The sequence below is a fragment of the Oratosquilla oratoria genome, unplaced genomic scaffold (assembly GCF_046742065.1).
Source record: "Oratosquilla oratoria isolate Oo_2021 unplaced genomic scaffold, ASM4674206v1 SCAFFOLD50, whole genome shotgun sequence".
Taxonomy (NCBI): domain Eukaryota; kingdom Metazoa; phylum Arthropoda; class Malacostraca; order Stomatopoda; family Squillidae; genus Oratosquilla; species Oratosquilla oratoria.
This window is the reverse complement of record NW_027467714.1, coordinates 2,589,892-2,601,321: the sequence shown is the minus strand read 5'-3', so window position 1 is coordinate 2,601,321 and position 11,430 is coordinate 2,589,892. Positions and strand designations below refer to the sequence as shown.

General features: G+C 40.9%; 1 protein-coding gene across 1 annotated transcript; it reads right to left on the bottom strand.

The window, feature by feature from the left end:
• Nucleotides 1-3,686: 3,686 nt before the first annotated feature.
• Nucleotides 3,687-11,139, bottom strand: LOC143023547 (uncharacterized). The gene is made up of 3 exons (XM_076182103.1): nucleotides 10,865-11,139; nucleotides 10,005-10,556; nucleotides 3,687-3,852 (listed from the first exon to the last, which is right to left on the bottom strand). The coding sequence occupies exons 1-3, from the start codon at nucleotides 11,137-11,139 to the stop codon at nucleotides 3,687-3,689; spliced, it is 993 nt and encodes a 330-aa protein (XP_076038218.1).
• Between the last annotated feature and the right edge of the window lie 291 nt (nucleotides 11,140-11,430).

The following is an 11,430-nucleotide window of genomic DNA, read 5'->3' as shown; positions in this document are numbered from 1 at the left end:
TTCTTAGTCAGGAACATAACTTCACCCCCTTGTTTTACCTCTCTCTTTCTAATCCAATCATTATATGCACTATGCCCTATACTGTTAGGTGGTAGTGGACCTTTCAATTTTATCTCTACAATTCTCATTATATCCGGTTCTTTTTCCATCAAGTAATCATTCAGTTCGTTAAAGCCTGTTATTATGCCATCTATGTTTGTGTAAGACACTTTTAATTTTCTGCTACTTCCATTGTCTTTTCTGTTTCCCTTCTGTTTTTCTCTGCTATAGACCATTTTCTCACTTTCATATCCACTACTCTCCAATAGAATTTCTCTTTTTCTGACTGTTTTTTTTCTTGTTTTTTTTTCTTAGCTTCTAGTCTTTTTGTTTTCTCATCCTCTCTTTCCTCTTTATTCATTTCTCTTTTTATCCATACCTGTTTATATTGATCACTGTCTGCTAGTTTCCCTGTTTTTGCTAAGATGTTTTCTGTTGTTGTTTGTGACTTGAATCTAACCTTAATTGGTCTGTACTTATCTGTATTGTATTTCCCTAATCTATATATTTCTTCAATTTCTTTCCCTATTTCTGGTTCATCTTCTTGAACTACTTCTAATATCTTATTTACTTTTTCCTTTTCTTCCTTTATTCTTGTAGTCCTATTTAGATATTACTTCTCTTCCGTCCCTAATATAATTATACATTTCTTTTTATCCGCTAAGTCTCTTACTATATTCTCCTTCTTCCTCATCACTTCAATAACTGTGTCCGTAGTTTGTTCTTTCATCTGCTGTTCCATTATACCTCTAAATTCTGTTTTATTGTTCTCTTGTACTTTTTTCCAACCAGTTACCTCTTTTGCTATGGACTCTTTATTCTCTTTATTACTCCTCTTCACTTCCTCATTCTCATCCTTTACTTCTTTTAACTGTCTTTTTGTTTTTGTTTTTCTATTTCTTTAGTTAGGTTTTGATTCTCCTTCTTTAGTTCTTCCAGTTTATCAACTCGTTGAGTAATCAACTCTATTTGGTTAAACCTAACTTCACAATTTTTATTAATTTCTTTTAGTTTCTCCTCTAGATTTACTATTCGGGGGAAGTTGTCATTTCCTCCCTCATTAAATCCATGGAAATAGTTATCATCACCTTCCATTGCGCTGCTCTTATCTACATTTCTAATTTTTACATTTTTACTAATCTCTTCGACTTCACCATTATCGTCTGGACGTCTTTTGTTGACATGCCGTCTGATTTCCTGGACCCAATCTTCCCCTTCCTCATTTCCTTCCATTTTCCTCAGTAATCCCTCCCCTTCTCCTTTTTCTTCACCTTCCCACTACACCACGAGCTTTCCCCTTCCCTATGAGTACAACACAGGTACTTCCTTGTCGTTGTGATCCTCGAAATTTGAAGATATCACCGGAGTCCAGACTTCGCTGCCACCCCGACCGACATGCATTTACCTAGTTCTATTTACCTAGTTGTATTTTACGGGAAGGGGAGCTATGCTCGTGGTGTCCCGTTTTTGCACTCACCACTTTTTCGTCCAACTTGTTCCAGATGTCTATTACTCTGTGGGGAAAGCTGTTCTTTTTCAGGTCTCTTCTATAACTGTCTTTCTTGATTTTCTTTCCGTGTCCTCTTGTATCTCTACTATCCCATTTTATTAGATCCTCTCTATCAATAGTTTCTATGCCTTTCATGATTCTATGAAATGTTATCAAGTCTCCTCTCTCTCTTCTTTGCTCTAATGTCTGTAGTTCACGTTTTGTTAGTCTCTCTTTATATTATAGTTCTGAGAGTGTTGGTGCTAGTTTTGTAATTGCTCTTTGTACTCTTTCAAGTTTTGTTGTATTTTTTTTTTTTTTTTTTTTTTTTTTTTGTGTGTGTGTGTACTTGGTGACCACATCGTCCCTGCATATTCCAATCTTGGTCTTATCAAAGTGACTAGTATTTTCTTCACCCTTTCTTTGTCCAGGTACGTAAATGCCACTTTGATTTTTCTTATTAAATTAACATTTCATCAATTGGACACCAAAAATATATCGTTCAGCACACATGCAATTTCAAGTTCCGTCTCCATTTTTGGTTTCTCCCAGATATCGAATTGTATGGGACCACAATCCACCATTGACAGGAACATACCCCCTCGGTAATGGGTTACGTCAGCCGCTAATCTCCGACAATTCTCCTTCTAGCTGATTTCTCCCGAACCACACGGTCTCGTAGCGGGGTCAATCGACTAAAATCGGATTCACATTCTTACAAATCTCTGAACTTCCTTGTGACATTCGGATTTACTCTCCTAGCCAAGAACAGTGCCCTATCAACTCCAAAATGGTGCGCCCCGTGTAGTTCCTCCGCGCCCATGGCTCCTGCTGCACACTCCGCGTCCAGTGATTCTGCTGCACACACCTCGGCCGTCTCCTTTGCCCGTCCGCACTTTCAACTAACCTTTCCTCACCCTGGTTAGTCCGTCCGCTTTGTTCTCTCCTGATTGCACTCTGACAACGTTCAGCTCCTTCAAGATCCCCCATTCACCATTTCACAATGACCTCTGCTGCTCTTCTCGACCGCACTCTTTCCTATGCAGTCAACATCGAGTTGATCCATCCCGCCACCGTGGTTGAATCATCAGTCCTAATTTCAACCTCTCGCAGCCTCCATTTCACTGCCAAGTTGACCCCTTTTACAACCGAATCCAACTCCGACACGTTAATGTGATAGCAATCGTCCTTCTTTCGCTGCCATGTTCCGTCTTCTACGGCCACGCCCCCTGTCTCCAGGGCCATGCCGGTGGCTATGCTGCACGTGTCACACCATATCACCCCTTTATCTAGTTGCAGAACACTCCATTTTCCTTTCACTGGGTCGTCACATCACACTCACTGTACGCCGTCGCGAATCATTGCAAGCGTTACCTCATCAACCTTGTCTCCCCACGCTCCTCTTCCCGACTTTCTCTTAATATAGCTGAACGTCACACGAAGCCATCCCTCTATCGGGTAGTGGCCAACCAGTTTGCCACATAAGGAGAAGAGCTTTATCCAGCCTAATTTCGTTCGTTGCGTCCGGGACATCATTGCCTCTCCTAAACATGAGTCTCATCCCCTCTTCCGTACGTCTTACAGTTTCAATTTTCACCACTTTATTTCCCACTGTTTGTTATATGTGAATATTCTTCAATCGAGAATAAATTAAATATAGAGTTTTTCTTTCTGTATCTTTCTTAAGTTACTTCTTATAAAACGTGCTACTCTGAGGTACACTATATGATTCCCCCCGAGAACACACATGTTAGGTCGTGATCTTACACTAGTGAACCAATTGAATTTTCTCCTTCTCCACCCTTTCTCCAATCAGATTCGTTGTTACAGGTCTATATGCAATATTGTTTACTTAAGCAATCTCAATTCTCTACATAACCCACTTAGGTTACAAGTAGTCAGCAAAACACATGTCATACAGGCCTCCGACCTTTTTTATGACTCAAGGCGGAGAGCGAACTTATACGACTGCTCGCCTACAAACTGTTGTTTACCAAACACCCAACTCATAAAAATGCAACCCTTACCATCTACCCCACTTTCTACCCACTTCTCTACCAGCCTCTTACATGAGGTTCCTTCTTTCATTTCACTCTAGTCGCAGTCCCAATACCGTCCCTCTGTCCATCGGTTCCGGCTCCTTCGACACTAGTCCAAATCATGCTAGATGTTTTACTACTTCTAACGCTGGCACGAGGGTGTCGTCCAGTACTATATCATCAATATATGAATCCGTGCCCTTTTCAATCATTTCATCCTTCTTCAGCACTGTCTTCAAGATCTTCGTCATAATCCGCGGGGCTGAACATAGCCCAATTCCCAGTCTGGTTAATCAGTATGTTATCCCCTATATTCCACTAGTTGGTATCGCCACAGCTTCTCTGCTACATAAACCTGCAGGTACGCCGCCCTCAGATCCACGGAGAGTCTCGCTGCACATGTCCACGAAATCATCGCCCGAAAGGATTTAACTCCCTGAAGTCAAGGACAGGGAGAAACTTACTCTTTGTCGGCTGCACTACCGCCATTAGTGGCAGACCTCTGTTCTCCACCGGCTCCCTCCAAGGCCTCAGGATGCCTTCTTCAATCCACCGCTGCACTTTCTTATCTGCTGTAATTCCGCAGATAAATTGTCAGGAAACCCATGCCCAAATGCCAACTTAACTGCCTGCTCCAACTCGGTATCCTTCCACCCAGTAAGTGTTGCCAGTCTTCTCAGTTCGTTAGCAAATACGTCGACTTGCTCCCCGGCCCATCGCAATTTGGATAACTGACCATACTGAACATACTCTGAGCGAAAGCCTCTTTCAACCTGGCATGTATTTTCACCTCGACCTTTTAATCGGCCTTCCGCATTTTGAGGTAGGTTGTTAATGCATCACCTTCCAAATTAAGCAAAATAAAGATCGCTACATTCCCGGCATTAATCAATTCGTTTTTTTTTTTTTTTTTTTTTTTCACACCAGTACGTCTTTATTCCCGTCGAAAGGCTGGATGCCTATAGATCCAAGCCGAAGGGATTCTCCGCCGGCACTCCCAACCTCCGCCATGATGTAGGGTACGCGCCTAGATAGTTTTTGGCGGGAAATCAGGAAACATTCTTTCCCACTCACCTTACATTGAGTGTCCTTCCTTTTTGCTTCGTTGACGGCTTCTCCCTTTCACTCGCTCCGTTCTAATCCTATTCACTAAATCTAATCTAGCTACCCAATCTCCTAGATTTGCACCCTCACATTCTATCAGCTTCACTCCCACACGCCCTACAAATCGTGATCTCCCAAAAGCACTGGCGTCCCAGACACCCCAAACCTGCGCCTCCCCCCCCCCAGGTGCGAATACGCCTGCAGTCAGGGATACCAAATGTCTCCCCCCTCATCTCACCCATTCCGTACATTAGTTCATCACATTCACATCACACATCCAAAAGAACAACACTGAGTCCCATTCTTGCCCATAATCTACAGTACTAACACTAACAGTTTTACCCCAAAAGTGGTCTCAACAACATGGCGCCGATCAAAATACGCGGGCTTCACTTTTTGCGGACGGAGAACAGTGGGATGCTCGATCCATCTTTGAGATCAGTGGACTAATCCGACCCTTCGATTCACACCTCGCTCTTACTTTTCAATTTTATTTTCTATTTGTACCGTTAACTTTTCATTGATTGTTTAAGTGCTACCAAAACATTTGTAATTTGGATTGAATTGCGTGAAAACGGATGTTTTTAACTTCCACCAAAATATTAATATTGTAGTAGTGGTACTCCATCCGCCAACACCGACCGCGTCTGAGATACCCGTCTCCCATGCAGACCGAGCCGGGACTGATGACGTCACCAACGCGAGTGGAAGCACGCGCACTCACCAGGGCTTGCAATTTGCCCTTAGGACAAAGAGAAGGCGGCCAATCAGAAGACTAGTCAGAAACCGGGACCTGACTGTGAGCCGCTACCAGGATTTAAAAGACGACCTCTTGCCAACGGAGGGGCTAAGTCAGCTGACGTGTCCCACTAATAACTACGAGCATCAGAAGGTTCAGAATGCCGCTGTCAAGTTCATCACGGGTTCGCGATGGAGCGACTTCAGAACTACTGAGAGTCTCTACACCGAATTTCCAACATCCGTCCACTCAACCAACACAAACACAAACTTCACACAAGACACCTAGAAAAACTGCACGACAGACACAAACACCTGATACAACACATTACACCTAGACCACACCGTACAGACTATCTGTCAGCTGCGCCCGTCCCACGTGCGGTGTACACGATAAGACGTGTATAACCGTACCTATTAATAATGCACCCCTTCACCAGCTTTGACTGGTGATAGCAATAATAATAATAAAATAATAATAGTAATAATAATATTGCATGTAGCCCATTAATTGACAGGCTACAAGCATACACAAACAACTCAAACCCAACCTGGGGAAAAGCAGGAGAGCTCATGCCTTACCTGGGGCTAAACAAGAACGCGCTCTACACGCGGGAAGTGAACTATACTCACTTCCCGTAAGATACACACACACACCTCTCACGAACATAGCCATGACCCACGCACAAACATCTACACTTACTTTTTCTTCCACTAAAATTCGCTTCCTTTCGAACTTTCTCTTATAATACATCTTCTCATTTCAGTTTACCTCCCACTAAAGATTTTTTCCATTTTTCCACCTTTCTCTCCTACTACGCCTCCTACCATTTTCTGAACTTTTGGTGATTGTAATCTGTCGCCGGGATTAAAAACATGTTTCACAAGTTAGATATTTTGATATATATATATATATATATATATATATATATATATATATATATATATATATATATATATATATATATATATATCTTATCCGAGAGTTGCCATCCTGACGTGGTGGATAGGATTGAGAATCTTAATGATTACAAAAGCTATGTCGATAGAGAGGAAATCTCTGTAGGGTCACCCATATCGAACAGGTTTTGTGAGAAAGATCAGACAAAGAGCAGCTCAAACACACGGTCGCATGACCCACTGCTAACTGGCACGTCCCTGATGGCAAACAGGGATATTCCTCATAGATATATGGGGTACCGTCATAATGACGGCGTGGGCCATTAGGCACCCTATAGATATAGGGCTTCACCGAATATAGTGAATAAGGTGACACTAGAGAAATGTTTCACCAGAAACCAGTTGGCACTGAGGTGAGATTACTGCCAATATGAATAGCACAACCAAAACAAGACCTGTTGTTCCTGTTTGATCATCGTCTCCTAAAGGTCCAACCGCATTGCCTCCTGTGCTTACGGGCAGTGTGCCACCGAATGTGAGTAAGCACTGTCCAAGCAGAACCAAGTCTTGGACATTAAACAACATGAAGAAAATGAAGATCTTCACTTACAACGTAAGAAGTCTCTCAAAAGACCACAGACTGGAGAGTTTAATGGAAGAACTAGACAACATCAAGTGGGACATCGTAGGACTGAGACAAGCCCGAAGAACGGAAGAAAAGCTGATACAATTACAAGATGGTCACCACCTGTTCTACTATAGAGGTAAGGACAAATAAAGATCTAGTGGAGTAGGATTCTTGATAAACCGAGAGGTTGCTGGTAACGTAGTCAAATTCAGTAGTTTATCAGACAGAGTAGCTTGGATTGTAATTAGGCTGTGTAAAAGATACACTCTAAAAATTGTTCAGGTGTATGCACCATTTTCACAGAGTTTAGGCGATGAAATTGAGTCCTTCTATGATAATTTAAATCAGGTAATGGGTAAAAAAAAAAGTAAGTACACTTTGGTAATAGGCGACTTTAATGCTAAAGTAGGGAAGAAGATGGGAGATGAGACGCGCATTAGGAAGTTTGGAGTAGGTGGAAGAAATGACAGAAGCGAGATGTAGTCAATTTTGCAGAGAACTACAATATGAGGATAATGAACGCTTTCTTTCAAAAGCGTGTAGGTCGTAAATGGACGTGGAGAAGTCCAAATGGAACAACAAAGAACGAAACAGACTTCATATTAGGAGATGAGGGCAAAAGCACTAGCAATGTTACGGTCATAGATAAAGTCAACATAGGTATTGACCATAGAATGGTAGGTTACACTGCTAAATTCAATTTCAGATCCGAGAGAAATAAACTAGTTTTAAAAAAGAAAATAAGCCTTGCAAAGGTTAAGGATAATAATAAGAAATTTCAGTTAGAAGTTAAAAATAGATTCGAAGCTCTAAGAACTAACGAGGACAACGTGGAAGATATTAATTTGAATTTAGTGAATATCATTAAGGAATCACCAGAGAAAGTAGGAAGTACAAAAAGTATTAGAGAAAAGAAATACTTCAAAGCTACAAATGACCTAATTAAAAGAAGAAGGACCATGCAGATTAGAAATAGGAGAGACGAAATAGAGGGATTAGAACTAAACAAGCTTATCAACAAAAGGCAGAGATCAGAGAAAAGAAAGAGAAACATGGATGAAATAGAGGAAACTATTCGGCAAGGTAAAAATATTAAAGTGACCGAGCACAGACATACTTTAGGAAGACAGCAAATGATATGTTTGAAAGATAGAAGGGGAGAAATAATTAAATGCAGAGACAAAATGGTAAAAAGAGTAGAAGAATTTGACCAAGAGCTTTATTCGTCGGAGACCGTAGTTGAGTCAATAAATTCATGTGTAGACGTTAGTAGTGTACCAGAAATTACAAAAGAAGTAGAATTTGTTCTAAAAACTATGAAACGAGGAAAAGCACCTGGGGAAGATGGTATATTAATAGATCTGTTGAAAGACGCAGGGAAATTAGTGATTTTGCTTCATAAAAAAGGAGACGAGAAGGACCTTAGTAACTATCAACCGATTAGCTTGCTATCTAATGTATCTAAAGTATTCTCCAAGATCCTTACAAATAGACTAAGTCAAGTTTTAGATGGAAACCAACCGAAAGAACAGGCAAGCTTTAGGTGCCAATATTCGACTCTAGACCATTTGCAGGCGATAAACCAACTAATCGTGAAAACAACAGAATACAATATATCTGTGTGCTTAGCTTTTGTAGATTACGAGAAGGCCTTTGACTCGGTAGAACAAATAGCAATATTAAACTCGCTACGCAAGCAGGTACAAATGAGCAGATCATAAGAGTTTTAGAAAAGATTTATGCGAAAGGTACCGCTACAATTCGACTACATAAAGATACAGAAAAGATCAAGATCGAGAAAGGAGTACGGCAAGGCAATAGAACTTCACCCAAATTATTTACAGCTTGTTTGGAAGATATTTTCAGAAGGTTGAGTTGGGAAAAGAAAGTTTTGAAGATTAATGGCGAATTTTAACCACCTAAGATTTGCGGATGACATTATTCTTATTTCAGCAAGAGCAGAAGACTTGCAATATATGCTGAGTGATCTAAACAAAGAAAGTCTCAAAGTAGGTTTAAAATGAATATGAGTAAAACCAAAGTAATGTTCAACACGAAAGTTTAAAGTAGAGGTTGTAATTGATGGTGAAAGTCTTGAGGAAGTTGAAGAGTATAATTATTTGGGCCAGATGGTGAAGTTGACAAAAGATCATGATAATGAAATAAAAAGACGCATTACAGTTGGATGGAAAGTGTTTAGTAAGTATGATAAAATCCTGAGAGGCTCTCTACCTTTATGTTTGAAATGTAAAGTTTAGCAATCAATGCATTCTACCAGCAATAATCGACGGGTGTGAGACTTGGAAGCTGACGAGTGCGATGGAAACAAAGCTAAGGACTGCACAGAGGAGAATGGAGAGATCACTGGTGGGAATAACACTGAGAGACCGAAAGAGAGCAAGTTGTGTGAAAGATCAAACTAGAATGAAAGATATTGTAGAGGCAGTAAAAAAGAGGAAGTGGAATTGGGCAGGTAAGTTAGTGCGAACGACTGATGAGCGATGGAGCAAGTATGCTACCGAGTAGACGCCGTGAGATAGGAAACGTGGAAGAGGGAGACCAGACAGAAGGTGGAGAGACGAGATCGAAAAGTTTGCAAGAGTGTAGTGGCAGAGGGTGGCACGGTCGTGTGATTCATGGAATACTATAAAGGAGGCCTTTGTTCAGCAGTGGACTCAGGATGGCTGATTTTATATATATATATATACATATATATATATATATATATATATATATATATATGTATGTATGTATGTATGTATGTATGTATGTATGTATGTATGTATCATCCACCTGGACAGATGAAGATAGGAGGGTGGTAAAGAAACACATAAGTCAGATATGAGTTTATTCCTCTAACGTTTCGGCTTTTACACCTTCTTCAGAAAGACTACAAAGTACAAGAGTTTACAAGACCCGGAGGGCGTCTCCTAGTTAATGATCTGGTGGACGATCGGTCCGCTGACGATTGATCCGCAGACGAATTGTCCGCTGACGATTGATCCGCGGAAATAGAGCGGACCAATCGTCTAACTTGTCGGCCCTCTCTCTCTCCCTCTTAACCAACTTCAAGTTTCCCTTCATGAAGGTCAGGTTCTCAAAGTTCAGATTGGTCAGAGAGGCTCGCTTTGGCCTGAAAATGTCCGAGCCGAAGCTGAAGAGTCGTTCAGCTGAGGCAGACGAGGGCAGGGGAGTGTTATACTTGATGAAACATTTCACCCAGTGCTGTCTGTGCTCCTTGGGGAAGTTTGCCGGGGAGATCTTCATGATGTTTGTGCCGAGAATGGCGCCCCAAGTGTCTACTTCCTTGCCGACCTCCTCCTCCAGGTTGGCCACCACCACAGGCTCCTCCTCGTCCTCAAGAAGGAAGGCAAACTCGTCGTGCTCGCTGGTGTGGCTGGCCACAGACTGTGGCCTGGAGGTGGGCTGGCTGGAGGCGGAGGCCACACCCCCCTCCTTGGACCTGATTTGGGCCACAAGGTCCGACACCATCTTGTCCCTCACCAGGTTGTACAAGTCAGGATTTGTCCTGCATATGTACTTGACCATCTTTAGACGGAACCTGGGGTGGAAGGCAGTCGCAAGGAGCTTCTCCTGGTCCTCAAACATGTGTTGAAACCTTAAAAGATTAAAATATGAGTTAATTTAATTATTGGTTAATGATTTTTTTTTTTCATTTCAATTACTATAAAATATTATATTGTTTTATTATTTATATAATTATATTATATTATTATTATTATTATTATTATTATTATTATTATTATTATTATTATTATTATTATTATTATTATTATTATTATTATTATTATTATTATTATTATTATTATTATTATTATTATTATTATTATTATTATTATTATTATTATTATTATTATTATTATTATTATTATTATTATATTATATTAAAATATTAAAGATATCTACCTTTCAGTGAAGCCCTTTTTGTCTCTGCTATGGTGCTCTTGTGTCCCCAGGAGGTAGGTGACGAGGGGCTTGGCATGCTTGATGCTGTTGTTGTCCCTAAGCAGGTTCAAGTCCCTCTGGAGCACCATCAAGTTGGGAAGGAAGTTCCCCATGTAGGCATGCTGGTCTGACTGCATTTTGTCCAAAGCATTGGCAACTGGGGCCATAACTTTGACGTACTCGGCGATGACCTCGTTGTCCTCGTCAACAAAGGCGGGGATCGGGTTTGGGCGCATGCCCCATTTCAATTACTATAAAATATTATATTATTTTATTATTTATATAATTATATTATCATTATTATTATATTATATTAAAATATTAAAAATATCTACCTTTCAGTGAAGCCCTTTTTGTCTCTGCCATGGTGCTCCTGTGTCCCCAGGAGGTAGGTGACGAGGGGCTTGGCATGCTTGATGCTGTTGTCGTCCCTAAACAGGTTCAAGTCCCTCTGGAGCACCATCAAGTTGGGAAGGAAGTTCCCCATGTAGGCATGCTGGTCTGACTGCATTTTGTCCAAAGCAGTG